Here is a 26,653-nt window from a genome sequence, read left to right on the forward strand (position 1 = left end):
CTAGTAGCGTCGTTTTGATGCAAGTTTATGCAAACAAAGCACTCAGTTAGCACCATCCCTATTATATCGATAATAATAAGAGATGCAGAGGCGATAATAATAAATTTATTATAGTTAATCCTTTTTAAAACCTGCTTATTGAAGAAATGGAATAACGCTTTGGACAGGTAAATTGATAAGGCAGCACTCGTTTTGCGTTTCTCTTAAGTATAAGTTGTTGGCCAGTACTGTGCCACTGTCTCCAAACCTTCAAAACTGAAGCTAGCCGTCACTGAAAAAATTGACTGAAAAAGTTGACTCATTTGAGAACATTTAATCAATGAGATGCACATGATTACGGAACATACAGTTTAGGGATGTTCTGCGTGAGAGATTGACTGGCCCACTGACTTGGGTTTGTTGCATACTCTCATTGGCCTGCGTAAAATAATAATGGAACAGTGATATACTGATTGATTTACGTTTCAAACTGGCGTTACAGAAACCTAGGTCACAGACTACGGATAAAACTTTATATGCTGGAAGTGTTCGCACTTAGGAAAAAGAAAAAAAGGGCATTCATAACACTAAAAGAACAAACTATTTAGGCAGTGGATTGATTTATGCTACGTACGTAAGTAGCAACAACGAGTACCATAGATGCCGAACACACTTGATATGATAGAAAAATATTCATATAAAACCCCATGAACAGGCTGATGCATTAAGAAATATTCCAATTAACCGGGCTGCAAACCCTGAACGTATGCTAGTATTACACCAGCCCCGGTTTTTAAGTTAGGTTAAGTTAAGCTGGGTTAGGATAGATTAGTTTACGTGTAACCGACGGTGATTTGGGTGTGGGAAACATAATGACGTTATTTTCAAGAAAATTCTATGGTTAGTTTTTAGATATGGCGTCCCGCTTTTTTCAGGGAAAGGTCATGGTACTCGGTTACATTTCGGGGAAATGCAGCTGGGCTAAAAGGAGTACTTAAAGTAGATGACCTCATTCGTCGGGTCAGATTACACAGTTTAGTCAATTTACTACCTTTCGTTTAAAAGCTTAGCATATGGATAAAAATTATAACAATAAGTAATCTAACTACAAGATAGATGATTAGTTTCTAGATTTGCAAGTTGAGGAAAAGCGATGAAAATTTTTCTCTTCACAAAATATAAGAAAAAAAAGTAATAACAGTGATAATAAAAAAGGCTACTAAAATCTTTGAAAAAGACGAATTCAGTGGTAATCTTCCACAAATATCTTACCACATAAACCATTTAGCACTGGTAAAAATTATTATAGGTCAAAATTACTCTAAATAATAATAATAATAATAATAATAATAATAATAATAATAATAATAATAATAATAATAATAATAATAATTACCCAATCAACAAAACAGTAAGCATAAACGCAATGCAAAAAAAAAAAAAAAAAAAATCTGTGTGTGTGTGTGTGTGTGTGTGAAGCGAGATTGGTTTAAACACAAAACTGCCTGCTTGGGTGTGAACATTACCGCCAGACCACTGTGAAGGAGGGTGGTGGGCGGCAGGGCAGTTTATGTAAATATAAAATAGTCTGCATGGCACTGTGGAAAAAGTCCGATCTCACAGTTCGTTTCTTACACACACACACACACACACACACACACACACACACACACACACACACACACACATATATATATATATATATATATATATATATATATATATATATATATATATATATATATATATATATATATATATACTGTATACAGTATATATCGTATATACACACACAATGCCCAAATGCGATGAGGCTTCATAAAGCACAAACAAGACGAATAGTTACCTATGAAATATTCTACATTTTGAAACTGTAAAAGAAATGTATGTACACACATAAATATGTATATACGTGCACTTCAAACTGTAACTCATGTTCAGATTCCTTAATTTACTTCTAGGCAATTTGGCAGTATTACATCACCGAATAAATTTAGGTAATAAAAACGGAATTTGCTATAAAGAAAAAAAATGCGTTCCCGATTTAGACTGCTTTTCCCACCCATCACAATATTAGACCAGCAAAGACCAATACCATTTTAGGTTATTATTATAAAACAATTTGATAAAATTCCTTTGAAGTCGCACAAAATTGATGAAACCAGATATTTACAGTCCCGCGTTAAGCCATAGGCGATATTTCACATTAGTAGTTCCCCTTACTGAACGTTTTCTCTGGTCCTTTCGTCTCCCATTTTCTTTATTGTATTTGTACTAATGTGTAAAATTCAATTCCGCACCATGCAAACGTTCTTCTTTGCGTGTATGTTAATAATAAATTCATTGTATTGTCACAATGCCACACGAATGTTCATTCATGGCCCGATTATACCGGGATTCTAGTAAAAAAATCTTGCATGGTTCACGAAGGATTTGAACCTGAGGTGCTGGCAAAAGAGTCTCCGATGGGACGTAACCCCCGTCCTGTTACACCGAAGTGCTTCCACATCCCTTTGTTACGACGGTCCCGTCAAGCCAGTACCGCTGACTCAGTCGAAACTTCAACGTCAATATTGCGGTTTTAGGTTGGTCATCGGCAATTTCAACCAGCACTTTCTGCCTATTGTCCAAGGAGTTTTCTCAGGATCCATGAGGAACCCGATAGCGGAACGCCCATCGGAGACACGGTTATCATTCGGGCCAGAGGTACTTTTCCTGCTCTTGTGTTTCGCCAGTTGTACGTTACGCTGGAATAATATTCCCTATTTGAAAATTATTTTGTTTTACTGAGTTTCATTTTTTCTAATGTATCTATAACCCTTACTCTGTCATTAATATTTTGTGGTCCCAAATGAACTTGTTCCTTTGCTTTCGCCTGTGAGTTCTTCTTCTTCTTCTTCTTCTTCTTCTTCTTCTTCTTCTTATTATTATTATTATTATTATTATTATTATTATTATTATTATAGTTGACATGCTTCTTTTAGAACGAGTAAACTGTATTGTTAGGAAAAATACAGCAACTGCACTATTCTAACAATGATAAAAAGTAGAAAAATGGTAAAATTCAGTGGTATGTAACAGTAACAGTATCAGTATCCGTATCGATATCGATGGTATCGGCTAATTTTTAGGTGTCGGTACTCGGTACTGGTATCGGTAAAAAATGGGCCCATACTTTTGTATCGAACTTAAGAAAACTCAATAATTTAAAACTTCATTTATAAGAAAGCTGAACAAGTAAGCAATTACATAATCTATTATAGTCACAGTGACTATAGTTTTGCACCAACAAGAATGTACCATATATATTATTTATATAATATATATGGGCACACAACACACACACACACACACATATATACACATACACATATATATATATATATATAAATATATATATATATATATATATATATATATATATATATATATATATATATATATATATATATATATATATATATATATTACTTCTGTTTCTAACTAAATACTTCAGCATTAACATAATGTATGTAACTTTAGTGTATACTAAGTACATTTAGCTACTCCGTCCGGCCAATGAATATTTATTCTAAGAAATAACTAAGTCCAACTATGGAAAATAAGTTAGTAGTAACTGTTAATTAGCAAACTAAAATGAAACTTAAGGAACTTAAGGCATATTTAATAAAAATGATTTTTTTAAATAACTTTCAAACCTCCAAACACTAACTGTGCTAATGTTTATAATTCATACAGTAACAATGCCACATTGTAGAAAACAATCTGCACAGCAACAGAGCAGAAATCTGATAGACAAAGATAATGGAAATATTAAGAAAGAGCTTACTGAAAAGTATCGGTATTGGTATCAACTTTTCAATGAGTTATCGGTATCGGCGAAAATGTTTGGTATCGGAGCGTCTCTTACTAAATAGGAGCTCCATTGGAAGATCGGAGCAGAATGGGGCCTCTCATTATCTTGGTCCTGAAGTTTCCTTATCTAAAACTTTTGCGCTGATCGTCTGTTTGAATCTGTTCGAGAACTTTGACAAATACTAGACCATCCGTGACCCAACTTAATGTTGAAAATTTGGGGAGGGAGGGGAGGATGAAAGGGAGAGGGGGAAGGGGAAGTCCACGGGCAGCAACAGCCCCGTTTAACTTCCGGTATGCAAACACAAATGTTTCAGAGTTTTACAGTAGTATTATGTACACACACAACACACACACACACACACACACACATATATATATATATATATATATATATATATATATATATATATATATATATATATATATATATATATGTATGTATACATATATGCATGTATTTAATCATATCAGTATATAATTAAAGCATCAAGTGTTAAATTTGATTTTTCTTTACACAAATATATATATATATATATATATATATATATATATATATATATATATATATATATTTTCAAAATAGACATTTTATATATGCTAAAATTCTTTCTTTTATTTTATTTTAGCAGTTTTAATTGAAGAAAGAATATTCTACTCAACTGTATAAATCCCCAGCTGCTGAAGTTGTAAGACTGATTTCCACATACTTGTGTATTCAGGAGTTATAGACATGTAAATATCACTATAATCACCTTTAAAAATTTCACCATTTATGGAAAATATGTTTTTCAATTGTAGAAAATAAATTTTTAATCAAGATAGAATGTTGTCGGGAAAAAGAACATTTTAAACCACCTCATTTTTCTTGTAGGTTGTTTCAGGGGCTTTAATAGCTTTCATACATTGGCTGAGGTGGAGCGTATGCTCCGGTTGGTGGGGCATATCCGTAAAGTTAAGTATATCTTAGTTTAACCAGACCACTAAGCTGATTATCAGCTCTCCTAGGGCTGGCTCGAAGGATTAGATTTATTTTACGTGGCTAAGAACCAACTGGTAGTAACGGCACCTGCAGCTTATTGTAGAATCCGAACCACAATGTGACGAGAAATGAATTTCTGTCACCAGAAATATATTCCTCTAATTCTTCATTGGCCGGTCGGAGAGTCGAACGATGGGCCAACAGCGTGCTAGCCGAGAGCTCTACCCACCCCTGCAATGAAGAAATTGCGTATTATAAGTTATAAGAGAAGGGGAAGGCTTGTCAGGGCGGGCCAAAGCCGCGGACACCAAACACAGCAGGGTTACACGTTTTGATCAGCTCGGAAACCCTTTTGTTGTTCTTCTCTGTTGTTTGGCGTTCTCCCAATTCTCATATTAGCAGTAGCAGCATCAATCCTATATAATCGTCTATTTGTCTTCACTGCTCATACTTGCTAGTTATTGTCATAAATGGTTCACTGTGGATGTCAATATGATAATGGTTGTATTTTCATAGAAAATGCAAAAAGCTTTTAATGATTATTTAGGAATTTAATTTTTGATTAAAAATAACGTAGTCGTGATTTGTGATAAATATAGAAATATTATGCCATCCTCTCACGTCATATTAGATCTTAGTGGTTGTGATAAATGAAAGAAACGCACCTGCCTTTTTTTCTTACTCGGTCGCTTAAATGTCCTTGATAAAGGCAAATACAATTTGGCTGTCCTTGTGTTAAATGATGTTTCAACTTATAGTTCTGGTGTTGTTTCGCGTGGAAAGTGTAAGCGAAAGGAATCTGTTAATTTGCTCCTTGAATTGATGCCACCTAACAATTTTTAACTAGTTTTTTTACAGTTTCGATATTTTTTATAAGTTCTTGTGGTCATGGAGCCAAGCGACTCAAGTGATAGGTGAGTATCTGATAAGTTATCACTATAAGAAAATAGCAGCAGGTTAGGTGTAATATTCCAGATGAAATAGCCTACGGTTTTGATTTGCTCTCAAGCAGGGTATAAAAATGCCATAATAGCTGATTTTGGTATATTAAGCTATATTGTCTGTGGCCCCAAAAAATGCGCACAGCTCGTTTGCACCTTTATCCAAAGTCTTTAGCCTAGTATATTACTTTAAATTCTTGTTCAGCAAGTAAAATTCTATAGAAAAATGTCAACTGCCATAACCTAGCCCACCGCGGACAGCCGGCTTAGATCTACCGAATTTATTTCTGGTGATAGAAATTCATTTCTCGTCATAATGTGGTTCGGATCCCACAATAAGCTGTAGGTCCCGTGCTAGGTAACCAGTTGGTTCTTAGCCTCGTAAAGTAAATCTAATCCTTTGGGCCAGCCCTAGGAGGGCTGTTAATCAGCTCAGTGGTCTGGTTAAACTAAGATATACTTACTTTACTTACTGCATATCCTGCCCACAGTGATGTCTATGTTGCAGTCCAGTTTAGCATCACAGATGATGGCCCATGGTACTACAATTGGTAATTTTTCGGAAGACTCCAGCCAGCCATTTGGAAAGATGCCAGCCACCCACATGAAAAACCCAAAATGGGTTTTCATGCAAAAATGTCTAGGAAATGATAGGGCACTAAAAGAATTACCGAACCTAAAAATACCAACCTAGCTAACGTACCCTAGGGTTGTTTACTGGTTACAGTTTTGCCATATTAGCTATGGAGGGTGTGGGGGGCTGGTATTGACATACCTTACTGTATGTCTTAATTTGACTTGATTATTCTTCTCTGTTATTAAGCATTTGCAAAGGTTATGTATTGAGAAGAAATGTTGGTAATTCTATATATTAGCTCCACGCCTGTTTTTACCTTTTCAACTGGTTTTTTCTACACTTTTAGAGGTTCTGATACTGGCGGTGCATCTGTTTGTTGTCGGCCAAATGGAATGTCCCTTCACCATGTTTAGTACTGGCCCAGGGGGCGTTGGGTACCCATACGTTAACAAGTTATTGCACTTGCCGGACGGGATATGAACTGTTCGAAACAGACGTACCCGTGCTTTGTCTTGTGAAGGTTGCGAATGGAAACCCCTTGTTGGATGGACTTCAGGGGTTAATTACAGGTTAATTAGACTCGAGCGCCAAAAATGAAAGGTAAATTCATAATTAGCAACCAAAAAACTGTAGAAAAAGTCAAGTTATAGTGCCGTAGGCGACGCGGAGCTGCCCTATAGTTCTACCAAAATGTTTCTGGTAGAACTAAGTAGTAACTCAGCGGGAGGTGGCTGGAGTCTTCTGAAAAATAACCCAACAATTTGTGGTCAAATTCATGTATTATGTATTTCTTTGGCTTCTTAGGCTAACACTTGTTCCTATGCATTACTGTTATGTGCACCACATGTACTACTAATTGTGGGTAGTTCGTCCATTTTAGATTAAGCCAGCCTTGTGCTGGTACGGGCCCTTATTCTAATTATTGTGGGGAATCACAGTAGGAACCTGAGTTTTTTAAGAACAGGAAAAACCAAGGTATTTCTAATTAACAGCTCTGCACAAGTTATTACCTTGGAAATTGATTTTTCCTATACTTTTAGTGTTGCTGATGAAATAGGCATTGTTGTTTATTGCTGATCAACTATTATTAACATTCAACTCTACCCAACAATGTTGGGAACCTTTTGAGAACTCGGGGTTGTGGTAGAAAACCGGACTGTCATGTTGGTTGTATGGAATGGTTCCACGCATTCGCAAGTCATTAGGGAGCCATATGTTCAGGAAGGGAATGGCTAAGGAAATCTATTATAAAAGGAACCATACTAACCTAACATACCCTAACCTAACCTAACCTAGTGGCTGTGTTACTTAGTTGGGGGCGGACCCTCCAGTGAAGGAAACTCCACTTTTTACCAAAAGCCCTCCCTATAACACTGCTCATGTGCAATAGCATTCCAGACTGGCCAGCATACAATAACATCAGTTCTCAGGTTGGTAGATCTAAGCCTGCTGTCCGCGGTGAGCTAGACTATGTCAGTTGATGTTTTTCTATAGAGCTTTACCTGCTGAACAAGAATGTAAAGTAATATTTTGTTGCTCGGCTGTAATTAAGATGTAAATTAGGTAAATTTTTAGAAAGAGGAACCAGCCCAATATGACATGAAAATATGTTTTTCTAGGTGATTTTGATGTTTTGCACGAATATCACCTTCATTTTCCTCGGAAATTAACGGTTTTAGACTTTACTGAGCACCTACAGTTTCCGGGCAACCGAAATCGGCGGAAGAACACCAAAACCAATATGTCGTCCTGTTTGTGTGCTGTCAGTAAGGCTTCGCGCTTAATATTTAAAGATTCTTGGCAAGCACGACATTTTTCTGGCAAGAGGTAATGTTGAGCGCTCTAGCCACAGGGGTTACAGTAAGGCCGTGTTCTTCCGCCGATTTCGGTCGGCGGTCGAGTGGGCCCGGAAACTGTAGGTGCCAGTAAAGTCTAAAACCGTTAATTTCCGAGGAAAATGAAGGTGATATTCGTTAAAAACACATCAAAATCACCTAGAAAAACATATTTTCATGTCATTTTTACTGGTTCCTCTTTCTAAAATAATACTGTAAATTATCTTAGAACTGTAGCCGACAGTAAAGGGGACCTGTTGGGAATCGGGGCTTTGGGTGGGGTAAATAACTTGGGAAAAGGTTTGGGCACCTTATTGTTGTATTTCCTGTTATATATGTCATTTGGAACACGAAAAACAAGCGTTAAAAAAAGGGTGAATAAATGGACAACGGGAGCCATTTCAATGGCACTTTTCTTGTATTACTATTACTGCTGATTCCAGACCCTGTCGCGCATGCGCGGTCTTACAGAGGAGCTTGATGCCTCCAAGTTCTTCAACAGAGAGTAGTATTCTAAGCCAGTGTTCTGCGGTGAGTTAGACTGTGGTAATTGACGCTTTCCTATGTTATTTTACTTGCTTTACAAGAATTTAAAGTAATATTCTTTTTACATTTTCTGTAACCCCTGTTGCTAGCTCGTGCAGCGCAACATTACCGCCTGCTAGAAAATACGAGCTTGCCAAGAGTATTTTAAAATGCGGATAAGGCACGAAGCACCATTCCGCCACCCCCAAACTGAAAGCAGAAATGGTAATATTTTGCAGGTCAGCTGTAGCTAAACTGTAAACTTTGTTTACCATTTACGTTTCTTCGCCCCAACCGAAAGCTTCGAATGGTGTCCAGTCGAGCTAGACTATGGCAGTTGACGTTTTTCTATGTTATTTTACATGCTTTACAAAAGTTTAAGGTAATATTTTGCCAGTCGGCTGTAGCTAAACTGTAATTTACCTTTGAACTGTATAGGTCGGTGCAGGGGACACGTTGGTACCGTCTTGTAGCCTTCAGAGGTCAATTACAGTTTAGTTACAGCCGGCTGACAAATTATTACTTTAAATTCTTATAAAGCAAGTAAAATAACATAAGAAAATGTCAACTGCCATAGCCTAGCTCACTGCAGACAACTGTCTTAGAATTACCGAAAAAGTCAATTTCCAAGGTAATACCCCATGCGGAGTTGTTCCATAGTTCTACCAAAAGCAAAAATGGGTATTTCTAAGCAAGAGCTGCCCTTGGACTGTTACCTTGGAAGTTGATTTTTCCTACACTGTGTTGCTGATGAAGGAGGTGGTGATGTTTATTGTCGGTCAATTATTATTAACCACATATCTACCCAACATGGCTGGGGACCCTTTGGGAACGTGGGGTTTTGGAAACTGAAGACTGGACAGCCATGTTGTTATGGAATGATTCTGTGCACGTGTAAGTCATCATGGAGCCATATGTTTAAGAAGGGATTGGCTAAGGAAACCTATTATAAGAGGAACTAGACCAACACTGCTCATGCACAATAGCATTACCGCTTATTACAGCTAACCGATAAAAAAATGTTAGATTCTTAATAAGCAACCAAAATATTATATGAAATATCAATTTCCAAAGTAATACCCGATGCGGAGTTCTTGCATAGTTCTACCCAAAAATGAATGAATTTAACATGTAGGCTCAAGCAGTAGTTTCTTGACTCACAAGTACTGTAGGTTATAATCAGCATCAGTTGCAAAACTATAAAGAAAAGTATTACCATGCCAGGCCACCAACATGGATGCGTTGTGCCCTTACCCTCCTTAAGAAAACCTAACATCAGGTGCCTGGCCCTGTTTAACCTCCCCACCACATGAAAACTACATAATGCTATAAGGGTAAATTTTGAGAAATATTAATATGTTCCTATGGATAAGCAATCCTTTGTCTTGTAAACTGGAATGGCTTTGATGAAGTTGCTCTTGTTGTTGAAGCTTGAGAACAAGTTACTGTATTCAATTAGCAGCAGTCATCTGATAGTTTGATTACTCACTCAGTCCCTGTGTAAGCTTCATTACTTTTTCTTTGGCTGCCTAGCAGTGCAGACATTTTGGAGTATCTCATATTTTGGCAACTGTTGTAGCTTTACACGAAAGGATTTTCATGCTTGACTTTGGCTTGTTTATAGATTGTAATTGTGGCAAGGGTTAAAATGATGGTGCCTGAGAATTTTTTCCTTGGAAAGAATGGTCAGCAAGGATGTTCTTGGTACAAACAAGTGTATGCATTTTGTCACCAGTATTGTAATTGACCTTCATTGTTTGCGTATGGCTTTGAGAGAGGTTGGAAGCATATGCTGTCTTTGAATTGCTCTATTGTTTCCCGCTGGCAGTGTCAGGTTTGGAATAGAGGGGAAGAAAGTGGGGAGCAGTAGATGAGAATGGCTATTCCCCTCCTCCACTGCCACAGTGGAGGGTAACCTCTCTAGCCTGTAGTCACAGGTGCAGGGAGCAGAAATATTTTCTTATCAGTTCTTTGAAACAATGGAGGCTTCTGCTTTAGGACCATGACCTTCCCTTGGTAATGCAACAAATAAATTGTGCTTCTCCACATTCTCATATGTCAGTCTTTTTGATGGGGGAGAGTGATTTTGTAGAAAAGCTATGTTAGAAGATGTAAAACACTTCAGTTCCTAGTCTTCTCCCTTATCGAATGTGTGTTAGAATCCTTTATACTTTTATAAGAGTCATTTTGATGGGCATGGGATGAGTACCCATTCTTCAAAACTCTCATTAGTACCTTGACTTTGCCTGAGGTGGAATCATCTACCAGTTCATGATGCTTTTTCAGACTGGCAATGTTTTTTTTCCAGGAATATTATGTACTTTCCACTTTTAGTTTTTGGGTATTTGCTTACTGTGAAATTATAAGTTACAGAGTTGTAGCACCTTTAGGGGCATGACTACTTCAGATCTTGATGGACTTCTGACATATTTGTCACAGATGGAGGTTTGTGATCAATTGTGTAAAGTCCAACTTCATCCCCAAATAGCAGGGAGCCTAAAGTACTAGAGGTTAATGACACCCAGGAGGTGGGAGTGCCTATAACCTGGCCTTTTGTGTTAATGAGCTTAGGGAGATAATGGCATAGTTCCTATCCCAGCAGGAATAGCCTTCTTGGTGTAGGTAGGTGGTTTAGGTGTTCTGCCACATGTACAAACTTTTTATGTTTGTTGTTTCTGTCTGATACAGTGTTGCAGTGGTGACTGACTTCTTGCTGCTTTACTTTTTGAAAATAAACACTAAGGACACTTTTGCTTTTGGTGACAAGACACCTTTGTAGGGGTTTCTTTACTCTGCCAACAGTATCAATTCGATTTTGGAAGTGTTTGAAGAGGGGGAGAGGGCACGCACACCTAAGATGAGTTGAATTGCAGGTGTGTGCCTTTTGGTTGCACTTCATTTGTACTGCACTGTTTTCACTGAGATAGCATTGTGTTTAACACTGCAGGTTTTCAGAATGGTTGTGAGCCCCTTAGTGGTGGATGAGCTGTATACTATTGTCAGGATGTGTTTCAAGTAAAGAAGAGAGGTTTCTCATATTTGACTCCCTTTAGCAGTGCAGGTTTCTCATACCTGACTCCCTTTAGCAGCACAGGTGCTCGTGTTCAACTATACTAACCATCTCTGGGTGTAGGGGTATGTGGTCCTTGCTCTTCTGAATACCAAAGTAGTTTTGATTATTTGAGTTTCCATATTCAACAGGTAGAGATGATGATTGCAGAGAACATGGGTTTACTGTTTTCATTTTCGGTCTTGGAGCGATGATGGAATTAGGCTAAGTTCAATCTCCCATAGGACACTTCATTTTGTTTATATTCACTTTCCCTAACTTCTTCAAAGAGTGATAAGTGTTTCTTATTCCTCTGTCTTTTCTTGGCACTGGCAGTTCCTTATTGGCCTCTGGCTGAGGGGTTTCCCAGTCTGCAATTTCTGTGGTTTGCCATTGCCATTGAGTAGTAAACCCAGCCCCCTAATTCTCCAGTGGCCTCTCAGTTTTCTCCATTAGCGATTGAGTAGCAGTTCTGGCAAACTATCAAGGTGCAACTTACCCTGCCATAGAAGTCTCAGTGGTTCAGCAACCCCAGAGTTTTTGTTTATCTTAACAAGCAAGGAACATTTGGGGTAGTGATGTTAACAAGCTCATTCTGATACTGGCGGTGCAACTCTGTTGTCAAAATGGGATCCTTTCGCCGGTTCAGTACTGGAGGGTGTCTGATGTTAACAAGTTCATTCTGAGGATAGCCAATCTTTACATGGTACTCTTGAATCTGTGCCGAATCTTAGATTACACTCAGCAGACTGCAGACTTTCCCACATACCTTCACCAAGTCAAGTCCCCTTCAGCATGTGATGTAAAGGGTATGGGTTTGCCTTTAAATTCTCTTCTGGTTGGGTTAACACACACCTCTTCAGGAGAGTTGCTATATTTTGTGTTGAACAACCTCTGTCTCCTGGGAGCTTTGGTCCTGGTGATTTGAACAATCTCCATCTCCTGGGAGCTTTGGTCCTAGTGATTTACTGTATGTTCTTAGTGCTTTAAGCATTATGGAAGTATCTCTCAACACTATTCCAGTGTTGGACAGAGTTGTTACACTTAACTGTTCTTTCCTGGCACCAGCTTATGACTGGAGAAATCTTTTGTCTTGCCATATTGCATTTGTCATTCATTAGGGTAAGGATTGCCATCAGTCCATCTTTCTTCAGTAGGAACGGTAGCTTGTTGTGGCCGTATATTGACCGTTATGTTTTGCACTTTAATATTTATGAATAAATTAACTTAATAGTACTCTTAAATTTTCATGATAAATTTATGGCTTGTATTCATTGTCATTGTTCTCCCTCTAATGTGGTGATAGGATTTACCCCCAAAAATTTTAAAGATTGTGGTACTCGGGTAGCACTGTTGGCTGCTGCCAATAGAAGACAGCAGAACACTGCCACAGATTGAGGTAGGGCATATTGTGCAGTTTGAGCACTTTCATAAATCTTTTATCTGCAATATCAGTGGTAGATAAAGTAAACATTGCTTTTGTGCTAGCCACATATTCAAGCCATTGCTGATGATAAACACTTGAGTGCTTGCATTAGGGGTGTCTCTGCATCTTTTTGTTCTAAAATTTATGTGCTGGACCTCATAAGTGCTTAACAATTAATTTTCTATGTGAGTTAAATAAAAGGGGAAGATTGGAATCATTTATAGATTAAGGATTTAGGAGATTACTGTTTTGGTAGGTTTATCCAGTAGAGTGTTGTTTCAGCATGAAGTTACTATCAGCTTGTATGACAAAATTTTATAATAAAATTTTTGTGAATAAATCTATAGATTAAGAAGTATGCTGTATTGAGAAGAGGGAGAGTAGTGGAGTTCAGCAGTTATGAGAGGGACGATAGTAATTTAGTAGTGAGGCATTGGGTAAAGGTTTTTGGAAAAATGCATAGTGAAGAGTGTAGTGAAGGTAGTGTATAAAAATAAGAAAAATTTTCAAATTGGTGTAAGGTAAATAAGGTAAAGAAAATGGGCCAGTTAAGAATGAGATGTTGATGAGGATGATGAAAGCAGTAAAGGAATCAGTTTGGGAACAGTTGAAGACAGCAGCAAGGAATATGGAAGAGAAGTTACAAGAGAAGATGGAAAGGATGTTGAATGTGAAATTAGTATCAGGAGTAAGTAAGAGGAGGAAATGTAAGGGGTGACAGAAATAGGACATAGAATTGACCTTGGCCCAGGAAGGTTAGGATGTGAAAAGACTGATGGAAAGGTTTAGGGTGCAAAAGTCAGGGAAAAGAGAAGGATAGGAGAAATGTAAAGAAAAGTAAAGCCAAGAAAGAGACGGAGTTAATATATAAGCTGAATGAGGTCAGGATCCACTTTATACCCTGTCAAGTGAGGATGGATGTGCTTCAGAAGTGAGTGAGGAAATGGATGGAGAGATAAGGAATTCAAGTGATGTGATGAGGAAGTGAAACAATGACATAGAAGTATTTTGCCTAGGGAGGTGCCAAAAATTGGGAACTACTACATCTCGAGTGACATAGACTTAGCAGATTTCTTTAGGGAGTGTGTATAGAGTAATATGGTGAGAATAAGTGTCGGTGGTTACAGGGATTGGGAGATTTTCTAGAGGGGTGGTTACCTGATTTCTATAGAACAGTAATAAGCGTAGGGAAGCACAGAAGTATGCTGTTGTGAAAGAGAGAATGATTAATTGAGTGAAACAAGTGTAGGAGGGAATGAGGTATAAATGGTAGAATGAACTTGAAGATGCATAGATGGGAAAGAGTGAAAGTGTGTTGGTGTATGCCCACTGACTTTAAAACTTGAGCTGAAAGAAATAAGGGGATCAAGATATTAATGAAGATGTAGTAGTTTCTGGCTACTGTTCCTGATTGTGTGGCAGAGTTAAAATGTGAAGTAGAAGGAAAAGATTCAATGGTAGAATGAAAGATTAAAATGGACTGATGTGTTAGTGGAGGATTTTGGATTCAAAGACATATAAGACAGTAGAAATGAGAGGCAAGCGTATATTGGGAAAATAGGGTGATTGAAGGATAGAACTGAGTTTGGGTCATACTGGGATTCAGTGGTAGGCTATTCTTTGGAGACTAAAAATGATATTGTAAGATGGCTGAATGAGTATGGAATGAATAAGGATTGCCAGGATGATAGAAATATGAGGAATATGTTGATTGTAGAATTGATAACAATATGGTGAGAAATATGGTTTGTATGAATGCCAGAAGTAATATGGATTGTAGGAATGATAGCAATATGATGAGAAGTATGGATTATAGGAATGCTAGAAATATGAGGAGAAGCAGTAGTAGGACAAGGCAGGATAGATGTAGAAGTGAGAGTTTGGTTTAAGTGTAAAACAACAGAAATTGGCTGATAATATGAAAAGAGGGCTAGAAGTTAAATGTTTTAGGTGTGGGAGTAAAGGGCATTGAATAGGCGAATGTAAGTGGACAGCAGAAACCAGTTTTGCATGGGGTAAGGTAGGACATTGTGTGAGGGAATGTACATAGGTGGAGACAGTCATGTGATTTAAATGTAGCAAGTTAGGGTATATAATGAGAAAATGTGAATTGCCAGCAGCTGTAGGTGTACAGTATGTGGATATTGTGGTTGGATGGGTCATTTTGCCTGGATATGTGATAAGCCTAAGACTAAGTGAGCAATATTCGGGATGGTAGGTCACGTGGGAGGAGTATGCAGGGAATCGGGTATGAACCAAGGCGTGAATTGGGCAAATAGAGAGTGGTGTCAGGTAAATGGAGTATGAAGGGTGTTCATTGGGGTGAACCCTTGGCCTCAGTGGTTGAAAGTATGAATGAATGCAGGCAAGAGAGATACGTTGATGATATGAATAAGCAAGAGGAATGTTTGATAGAAGAGAAACAATTGGTTTTAGAAGAGACTGGCAAGGCAAAAAAGAAAGGAAAAAAGACTGGTAAAACTAGGCAGAAAGGAAAAACAAAAAAGACTGGTAAGATTAGAAAGAAAGGAAAAACTAGAAATAGGGACATGCCAGTGTACGAGGGTAATTCAAAAAGTTCCAGGAAAAATTCAATATACTCTTTATTTAAGGAAATTCAAACATCATTTTTCTACATATCTACCATCTAACTCTATACACTTTTCAAGGCGCTGTTTCCACCTCTGCAACCCTTCTTTGTAGAAATTTGGGGCCTTTCTATTAAACCATGTTGAAACTGCATGTTTAGCAGCATCCAAAGATTCAAACCGACTCCTCTTAAGTGTTCCTTGAGTTTTGGGAACAGGAAAAAATCTGAAGGAGCAAGATCAGGACTATAAGGAGGATGTGGAAGAGTTTCCCACCTAAATTTCCATAGGACTTCTCTTGCAACCCTTGATGAATGTGCTGGAGCGTTATCATGATGGAACAAAATTCTGGTGCAACTTTCCTCGACGTTTTTTAGCCAATGCAGTCTTCAGTTTTTGCAAAAACACCTTTGTAATAGTTCCCGGTGATTGTTTTTGTCCTTCAAGGAAATCAATCAAAATCACTCCTTTGGAGTCCCAAAACACTGTTGCCATAACCTTCTGGGCAGATCTCGCCACTTTGAACTTCACTGGTGCAGCTGAACCTCTTGGTAACCATTGCTTTGATTGAATTTTACTTTCTGGGTCATATTGATGGATCAAGTTTCATCTCCAGTAACAATCCGGTCAAAAACTCTGATTCATTTGATTCAATCTTCGTTAAAACTGCAAGTGAAAGTTCAGCTCTTTGATGCAGTTGGTCTTGGAGACCCAACGTGCTGAAAGTTTACTCAAACCAAGATTTTCATTTAAAATTGAAAATGGGAGATCCCAGTTTCATTAGCTATCATATCGATAGTAATCCGACGATCTTCATCCACTAGATTCTGCAAAAGCCACAATTCTTTCATTTTTTGCAGTCGATGGTCTTCCCTCTCTTGGGTTGTCTTTGAGGTCCTCTCGACCATCCTTAAATCGCTTTATCAATCATAAACAACTGATTTAGATGGAAAGAATCTCCATAAACTTGTTGCAAAGCTTCAATAATTTTTCCTGGTTTCCAATCAAGAAAGAACTTGATGTTAGCTCTCATCTCAAAATTTTTATTTTCCATGGGTTCAAGAAGTTATTTCTGAAGCAGATGTTAACACCACGGTAGCAAGAGGATGACTGAGGTAACAAGTCTATATGGATCACTACATCACAGATAATTGTTTACCAAGTATTTGGGTTTTTCATTCCTGTGTAAATACATCATTCAACAATTTTTCCTGGAACTTTTGACTTACCCTCATATAGTGTCAGCATAGGCGTACAAGTTGAAAAATTAGTTGAGATAAATAATGAACTAGGTCAGACATTTAGTATATTTGTTTCCCGTTGAGAAGACAGCTCTGATATAATAGGTTATGATTAATTGGACAGGATAAATACAGTGTAGGAGGCATTAGATAATGTAGATGAGGTGTTATTTGAATGTAATGTGGAGAGTGAAGAGTTCCAGGGAAAGAAAGTAGTCCAAGAGTTAGTAAGGGAATTTTAGAACAGCTAGATTTCATGTTGAAGTGGACAGCAGTTATAGGTCAGATCTAAGAAGTATTAAAGCAGAAAGATAATTTGGAAAGTAGTAAGGATGGGGACAACTATGATTAATTAACCAGTAGCCTGTGTACTAATTTGTAACTTGTGAAATACTTTGCTGGATATGAATTTTATGTAAATACTAGGGCATAACCTTGACTTGTGGATGAGAATAATAAATGACAGTAAGGAGGAATGTTGTGGCTGTCTAATGGCTATTTTCATAGAAGTAACTTACTAAGTAATTGCATGGCTATAGTTTCTAATTCGTGCGACCGCCCTTTTTAAAAATCGTGGTAGCACTTTGTTTTGTGTAGGTGACTAGCCCCACCCGCTATCGGGGAACACAGGGAACGACTTGGCAGACAAGCTCAGTTTGTTTCTGCCGGCTCTTGACTAAACATTGGGTTGTTAGCAGCAGCTTTTTAATATAAGTAACTTACCAAGTAACTACAGAGCTATTGATTTCGCTTAACCGCGGCAGTTCTAAATTTGAAATTCGCGGTAAAGCACTATTCTTTTAGTGTAGGTAACTATACCCCGCCCACTACCGGGAAGAATAGGTACAACAGTGCTGAAGAGCCCAATTTGTTTCTGCCGGTCAACAACTGTAAACAGTTGGTTGAGCAGCTCTTTGAATTTTGCCTTATGATCGTGTCTTTCACCCTCGGTGAAGCATTCATTTGTGTTGGCAGCGTGCTATTTTTTAGCTTAGCTAGTTTATTATTCAGACTTGTGACGTAATGTGACTTGTGTCAGATTCTAGTGTGTCTAGTATTAGATATTGCAGCAAAGGCTGTAATACTAGACATACTTCTGTATATATATACTGTGTGGCATATACTGTATTCATTGTCATTGTTATCCCCCGTGATAGGATTAATGGGAACCCTTCTCAGGTCTGATGTGGTAATAGGGTTTGCACTGACGAAATTTGGTAGAGATCGTGGTACAGTATACAAGCAGCAGGGGGGCTGCTGCTAATAGAAGATTGTAGCATACTGCCATAGATTGTGGTAGAACTTATTGGGTAGTTTATGAATGCTTTCATAAATCTTGTGGCTGCAATGTGAGAGGTGCTAAAAAGAGAGCAGGTAGACATTTATTGCTCCTTTATTGAGAGAGCAGGCCGCTTATGAAGCGGCGTGTGTATGTCAGTACAAAGATGTACATGGAATACAGGTGACCCGAGGTCAATTGTTCTTAATGTGAAACAGGACAGGTAAATACAAATAACATGTCAAAAATAAATTACAAGAATGGACACAATAATGCTCTGACAAATGTACGAATAAAAGGGCACAAACGGATAAGTAACAGATACACGTTTACATAAATAAAACATGGCTAATGAGCCTGACCTAAGTTCATGGGAAAGGCACCATAGAAAACGGGAGGTTCACTAGAGAAAACCCATTGAGCGGGGACTTTACAATACTCCCCCCCCCCAAGACGTCGGTAACATCTGATTAAAATAAGTATCTGCTGGGGTGCTGGAGAGTGCCGCGGCTCCGTGATGTCAGCTGGGGGTTGCGGTGTGGGCGGGAGCGGCTGGCTGCGGCACTGCCTGGGTCCAGGGCCTTCTGGGGGTGGCCGTGCGACTTTCTTGTGGGCGGGGTGGGCTGCGGAGGAGACAACGACTCCTGCAGAGGGTGCTGAGGGGTGTTGTTGACGTCCTCCTCCAACAGTGTGGGCTTGAGGGAGTCTATTGACACCCAGTCCTCCTTCCCGTGGATGGCCAGCCGGAATGCTTTATTGTTTCTCTCCAGCACGTGGAAGTGCCCCCTGTAGGGCCTGGTCAAGGGCAGGCGGATGGCATCTTTCCTGACGAAGACATGGGTGGTGGAGGACAGGCCGGGAGGCGTGAAAGGCGTTGTCCTGTCAGTATACGTCCGCTGGCAGGGGGCAGACTTTCCGACCGTGTCACGGAGCCTCTGGACTGTCAGGTTTTGGCGATCCCCTGTGATGAGCTCACCTGGGACTACAAAGACACTCCCCGTAGACTTTTTCTGCTGTGGACGGGTCGCCGTTGGCTCTGGGGGCGGTCCTCAGCCCGAGGAGGACCCAGGGCAGTGGTACTTCCAATCCTTGGCAGTGCAGCGGGCCATGAGGGATGCCTTCAGGGATCTGTGGAATCTTTCCACCAATCCGTTGGCTGGTGAGTGGTCCCCAGTGGGTGTGCCAGGACAGACCACAGCTCGGACAGGAAGGCTGGACCCCTGTCTGTTATGTGGTCTGGGACACCGAACCGGCTGATCCAGCTGGAGAGGAGGGCCTCGGCTCACGCACTAGCGGTGGCTTCTTGCATGGGCGTCGCTTCGGGCCACCTGGTGGAGTGGTTGACGACTGTCAGGAGATACCTGGCCCTGCCTGATGGGGGAAGGGGGTCTACTACGTCGATATGGGCATGCCCGAAGTGCCCCTCCCCCGAGGAAACTCGCCCATCCCCTACTTTGCTAGTCTGGCACCGGATGCACTGCCTTGCCCAGGCCATCGCGTCCGTCCGCATACTGTGCCAGACAAACTTCTCTGCCAGCAGCTTGGCCGTCGTCCTGCCGGAGGGGTGGGACAGCCCGTGGATGACATCAAGCACCAGACGGTGGCGGGAGGTGGGTACCAATGGGCGGGGGTGGCTGGTGCTTAGTTGCTCAGCAGTGATGGCCCCCCAGGGGCGAGGGGCACGTCCTTCCACCTGAGTGACGTGATGACAGTACGGTAGGCAGGAACCTCTGGGTTGGTGGCCTGCTCCCGGGCGAGGTCCTCATAGTCGATCCCGAGCTGCACTGCGTTGAGCTCGATCCTCGAGAGGGCATCTGCTATAGGGTTCTTCCTGCTAGGGAGGTATTTGATTGTGCAGGTGAACTCCATGATGGCTGCGAGATGCCACTGCTGCCTGGAGGACCATGCATCCCCCTGCTTTGTGAAGGTGTGGACCAGCAGCTGGTGGTCTGTCCAAATTGTGAAGGGCGTGCCCTCCAGGAGGAACTTGAAGTGGCGTACCGCCCGATACACTGCGCAGAGTTCCCTGCCGAAGGTGCTGTAGCGGGATTCTGTGGGGCCGAACTTCCTGCTGAAGAAGGCAATGGGCTGGGGGGCTCCTGCGACAACCTGCTCCAGGACAGGCCCACAGGCGACGTTGCTGGCGTCCGTCATCAGCTGGAGGGGGGCATTGGGGTCCTGGTGGGCCAAGGCGGTTGCCTCGGCGAGGGCGGCCTTTACGAGGGAGAAGGCCAGCTGTTGGTTGGGGCTCCACATTAAGGACTTCGGATGGCCCTTCAGGATCTCCATTAGGGGGGCCATGGTGTGCGTGACCCCGGGGATGAACCTCCTGTAGTAGTTGACCATCCTGAGGAATTCCTGTATGGCCTTGACGGAGGTAGGGGTGGGGAACCTGGCAACGGCTGCGACCTTCGATGCGAGTGGACGGAGGCCCCCCAGGCGTTTGTTGAACCTGACTTAACTTCGAACCTGACTATGAGGCCGTTCTCCAGCAGGCACTGCAGGACCTTCCAGATGTGCCACAGGTGTTCTTTTTTGGGATCTGGAAAAAATCAAATGTCATCTACATAACAGACGCAGGAGTTCAGGTCCCCCAGGATGCTGTCCGTCAGTCTCTGGAAGGTTGCTCCCGCGTTCCTCAGGCCGAAGGTGGAGAAGGCGAAGACGTAGGACCCGAGGGCGTGATGATGGCGGTTTTGGGGATGTCCTCTGGAGCTACCGGTACCTGAAAGTAGGATTTCAACAGATCCAATTTAGAAAATATTTTGGCCCCATGAAAAGAGGCCGTGAGATCTTGCATGTTTGGGAGAGGGTAGTGATCTGGTTCCATGGCGAGGTTGAGCCGCCTGTAGTTGCTGCAGGGTCTCCAGGAGCCGTTCAGTTTCTGCACCATGTGGAGGGGAGAGGCCCATGGGCTGGAGGCCTTCCTGCATATGGCCATACACTCCATCTTGGCGAAAGCGTCCTTGGCCTCCTGAAGTCGCCGAGGGGGAAGCCCCCAGAACTTTGCGTGCGTTGGGGCCCTTTTGTTTTGATGTGGTGGTAAACTCTGTGCTTGGCAGGGGCCCCGGGCACCTGACGCAGTTCGGGCTTGAAGACATCGGGGAACTCCTTCAGAAGTTGGGCGTACTGGTGCGGGGCGACGGAGCAGATGGTGGGCACGCTGGGGCCCGTCGCCAGGGGAAGGGACTGGCAGGAGTTGGTGTCCATCAGGCGCTTCCGACTGATGTCGACTGCCAGACTGAAGTGGGCGAGGAAGTCTGCACCCAGGAATGGGGTCCTCACGTCCGCGACGATGAAATTCTACCTGTATTGTACCTCTGGCCAAGGATGGAGACCGACAGGAGCTTGGTGCCATAGGAGAGGATGGGGGACCTTTGGCGGCCGTCAGGGAGGCAGCCAGGTCTGGTGGGCGTTTGCGGTCCTCTCTGGATGGCAGGCGGGTCTGGTGGGCATTTGCGGTCCTCACTGGATGGCAGGAAAACTGATCGTACAGCCCCAGTGTCGATCAGCATCATCCTGCCAGAGATGGTGTCACAGACGTAAAAACCTACTGGTTCTGGGCTCCTAGGTTCTTCTGCTGCCACGGCGGCCAATGCCACCGTGGCCTGTGCTGTTGGCCGCCACCGCCTCCGTTTTTTGGATGGGCGAAAGGGCAGGGGGGTTGACAGTTCCGGGCGTCCTTGCCGTACCGCTGGTGGTGGTAGCAAGGCCCCGGCAGTTGCTTCTTCCAGTGATGGGTTGGCCACTTTCTGGTGACAGCGTTTATCTCCCCCTCCACGCCCTCCTCCAGCTGGAGGGAGTTCTTGGGGTGTGCAGGCGTGGATGTCTGCTTCGCTGCCCTCGTGGAGTCAGTCAGCTGCTGCTCCGTCCTTATCAGGTCTTTGAGGGGTAGGGTGTAAGGCTCCAGGATCTGGGTCCAAACCTCCGGGAGGAGCTGATGGAGGAAGATCTCCCTCGACAGGCTTATCTCCGAGTGCCTGCCGCTGCCGTCTGTCCTGGGTAGGATGAGGAGGCCCTGGATGATGTTCCACGTCTTCCGGAGGTTCTGGTCATGTCGGGGGTTGTTGGCGAGGTCGAGGCCCCCCCTCTCGGAGGCCGGCAGGGAGCAGGTCTCGATGAGAGAGGCCTTCAGCTTTTAATAGGTGGCAGGACTTGCGGCAGACACCCACGGGGCAATCTTCCTGTAGACCTCTTCCGGGAGGGCGTTTATTACGGCGTCTGCTTGCAGCACCTCGTCGGTCAGTCCTGCCAGCCTGAACTGCCCCTCGACCCTGTAGAGCCATGATGACGGGTTGCTGTGAGTAAAAAGTGGCAGTTTTATGGTGAGGGCGGACCTTGTTTGGTCCGTCAGGAAGGGCAGCGCGTGAGGAGCGGGTACCAGCATGGAGGAGTGCGCAATCCTTGGCGTGGGGAGGGCACGAGCAGGTTCTGCACAAAGGAGATATCAGATTCCGCAAAGTTCACGGTTATTTGTATGTGGGAGGGAATGTCCTCATCCATGCTCGCTTCTGCACTCTCACTTGGAGTAGGTTACACCTGCGTCAATACTGTACACGCTTGGGAGCGTGCCGTGTGGGTCCACTAATGACGCCGGTGATCTGCCGATGAGGGTCGGTACGTCCGAACACTTCGTTAAAGCGCCATCTTTAGTCCGTTAAGGGTGTGGGATAGTTCATCGGGCCAAGACTAAGTCACCGTATGGGTCTGCTAATGGCTCCGGGAACCACTCCGGGGTCACCACTGTGAGAGTGCTAAAAAGAGAGCAGGTGGACATTTACTGCTCCTTTATTGAGAGAGCAGGCCGCTTATGAAGCGGCGTGTGTATGTCAGTACAAAGATGTACATGGAATACAGGTGACCCGAGGTCAATTGTTCTTAATGTGAAACAGGACAGGTAAATACAAATAACATGTCAAAAATAAATTACAAGAATGGACACAATAATGCTCTGACACATGTACAACATAAAAGGGCACAAACGGATAAGTAACAGATACACATTTACATAAATAAAACATGGCTAATTAGCCTGACCTAAGTTCATGGGAAAGGCACCGTAGAAAACGGGAGGTTCACTAGAGAAAACCCGTTGAGCGGGGGACTTTACAGCAATACCAGTTCTAGATTGCATAGACTTTTTGTGATAGCAACATACGCAAGCCATTGCTGGTGATAGTACTTGCAGTGGTGGTTTTGTGCAACTTTTTTTATCGCTACTTTTTTGTGTGTGGCCTCGTAAAGTGCTTCACGGTATATTTGCTATGCAAGTAAAATAAAAGGGAAAGATATGAATCATTAATAGATTGAATAGGTAGGTATATAGGAGCTTAGTTAGTGGTTAGCTAGGCTTATCCAGTAGTGTTTTGTGTTTCAGAGGATGAAGCAACTATCAGTGTTCATGGCATACTTTGTAAATGAAATTCTTGTAAATGTTTTAAGTTAATAAGTTTAACTCCTCAAGGCTGCTGAACTAGACTATTGCTCTTGCTCTACACCTTTCAATATCATAAGCTGTTCCTATTGGAGTGTTTTCTTCTTTCATTAGTTCCTTTAGTATTGGAAAGAGTTGTTTGGGAACTTTTTTGGCTTCATATGGGTTCAGTAAACAGTCGTCACCTCTGAGGAGGCTGGTTCCCTTCCTATGGGAGGGATTTCAAAGTCAAGGACATTAGTATATCCCTCACTGTTCAACTTTTTGGGTTTCCAGTTAATGAGGGTGGTGTCTTATATATTGGACTGAAGTGCTCCTCATTCTACTGGAGAGATCCCCCTCAACTTGGGACCACCTTGACGTGGTGAGGGGGCTCTTGAACCCCAGGAATCTGTTCCCGGGTTCAAGTCCAAGAGTCTCATATGCCATTGTATATTTGTTTGGATTAAATTATGTGGAATTTTCCACTGTTGCTAAAATTTATTATACCTGACAAATAGGAAAAGATATCATAGCTGGGAATGGGTTTATATCCGAAGCTAAATAGTGAGAACTGTGGTAGGACCATCAACTGCCCGATAATGCTTGGACCTGAGAGATATCAGGCGGAACTATTCTTTAGGGCTAGACCACGGATTCCAGGGGTGTCTGGTTCTAGGGATAGGACTCTCAGCATTCTATCCGGTTTGCCCATAACATGACTAGGGTGGGGATGATTGTATTCTTGAAATACTGTCCTAGCAAGCGGGTTTGGCTTACACTTGGGCCACTCTAATCATGTCGTGCCATCCCCTATGGGGTAGGGTAGGGACGTGGACATTTGGGAGTCGATTCTCACTTGTGCCATTGGCGGAAGAATAAACCCCATGAAAGGCTGATGATATCTTTTTAAGGTTTTCAGGTTTATTTACTTATTTTTTTTCTCAATTTTACTTCAGTCTTAATGCAAAGTTGTGTTAACGATTTAAGTACCCCTGGACCCTTTGATGGTAGCGACTCGGCATAGTTGACAACCACAGGAACCTCCTCTGACCTCTCTCTGGAAAAATCAGAAAAAAATACGAACGTAATTACACTGGAGCCCTATGCTCCAATGAAAAACAAGCCAAAAAAAAAAACAAATATCTTGACCCGACATTGACCCACTTCGACTCCCTCTTTGGGAGTGCAAGTTGGTGAAGATTCCTAACCTTAGAAACAGAGAAAAAAATATCGCCATTGAAACTAGAAAACTTCCTATTGAATCGACATTCAACTACTGAAATGTCATTCAGACAAGTAAAAGAACAGATGTGGTTGATAGAAACCACTACAAAAAATCAATCAGAAAACTACTTAAATATAAAAAATATTGATAATGTAAAAGTACATATTAAAAAACATGACAATATGAACAGTGTACAGGGTACTTTAGTACTCCCTGATAATGATGAACCAATAGAAAAAACATACAACAATATACAAGACTGCGAAATTTACAACATAGCTAGTAGACGGAGTAATGAAAAAATACTAAGAATAGCAAAGATAAAATTTGAAGGCCATGAAGTACCCTTAAAAATTAAAATCTTAGGCCAAAGCAGAGAACTGAGACCGTATGTCCCAAAACCACTACAGTGCCAAAACTGTAGTGTGTATGGACATACAAGGAAAAATTGCCGTAATACATCTGTATGTGCATACTGTGGATCTGACAAACATGCCACACAGTGGAGGTGTGGTGAACCAAAATGCGTGAACTGTGGACAAAATCACCATGCAAGATCTAAGGAATGTATGTATCATATATACAATACGGAATTGAAATTACTTCAGGAAAGGACAGGAATGCCTATAAAAGAGGCCAAATTAGAATTAAAGGTTAGAGGAATGCATGATCCCGCTAAGAAACTAACTTTTTCTTCAGCAATGAGATCAAACAAAGAAACAAAAATTGAAATAAATAAGAGTAACAAAACCCTGATAGATCAATCTCAAAGAAAAGTAACCACTTTGCAAGAAGAAACTAATATAGCAAAGGATCAAGAAATGTATACAAATCTTTGCTTAAATTCATTTGAGATTTTAAGAGAAATAGAATCACTAGAAGAAAATACAAGCACCACAGAAATATTAAAAGATAGTTATGATGAATTAGAAACTAAAGAAAAAAAGAGACCTTTAGAGATAACTCCACCCAAGACCAACAAAAAACCAACTATTATTAGAGATACATCCATTAAAATAAAGGCGGGAGACCACAAGAAAGAACATAAACCAAATAATAAAATACCTTTGTCTCCTAAAGTAATAATAAAACCAATAGAAACAGATACCCAGAACGTCAAAGAAATAGTAGAGGAACAAACCATTGACAGTAATGATATGTGATGGGAGAAGAGATTACCCCATCACCAACAATAGGTGCAACAAGAGTAAATGAAAAAACGACACACGAAAACACGTGGATGTAATGAATGTTTCATTGAACTGTGCAACAAAAATGAAAGCATAACAAAGGACAGTTTAACAAACACTATACGAAATTTTATAAGTTACAGAAATAAAGAAACCACTAGTTTGGACACTCACGAAAAGGGCTGTATGTGCATTGGACACATAATGTCTTATAAAGAAAAACAAATAAATATTGTAAATAGGATTTTAGAAAAAATGCAAATTGATCATCCACAAAAAGAAAATAACATTTGAACACACTAACGTTATACTTTCAATAATTATATTATACAATGGAACGTAAATGGTCTACAGACCAGATTACATTTGGGAGAAATACAACGATTACTAAAGGAATATGAGCCAATGATAATATGTTTACAACATGTCAACAAAACAATATCAACAATAGGTAAATATACCTTAGTATCTACATCTAGAGAAGAAGGAAATTTAGGTACTGCTATATATGTATATAACAAAGTATGTTATGACAGAGTACCTGT

The 26,653-nt window shown here is 41.3% G+C and overlaps 1 protein-coding gene across 3 annotated transcripts in view; it reads left to right on the forward strand.

Annotated features, from left to right (window-relative positions):
- The first annotated feature begins 5,108 nt into the window (after positions 1 to 5,108).
- The window catches only part of LOC136825474 (uncharacterized), a 49,186-nt gene continuing 27,641 nt past the window's right edge, over positions 5,109 to 26,653 (forward strand). The window contains exon 1 of one of the 3 annotated variants that reach the window (XM_067081974.1): positions 5,109 to 5,730. In XM_067081974.1, coding sequence (XP_066938075.1) covers positions 5,705 to 5,730 — 26 coding nt within the window. In that variant the 5' untranslated portion in view covers positions 5,109 to 5,704. The remainder of the gene's footprint in view (positions 5,731 to 26,653) is intronic. The other 2 variants (XM_067081977.1, XM_067081978.1) reach the window with 2 other exon arrangements.

The sequence above is a fragment of the Macrobrachium rosenbergii genome, chromosome 37 (assembly GCF_040412425.1).
Source record: "Macrobrachium rosenbergii isolate ZJJX-2024 chromosome 37, ASM4041242v1, whole genome shotgun sequence".
Classification (NCBI taxonomy): Eukaryota; Metazoa; Arthropoda; class Malacostraca; order Decapoda; family Palaemonidae; genus Macrobrachium; species Macrobrachium rosenbergii.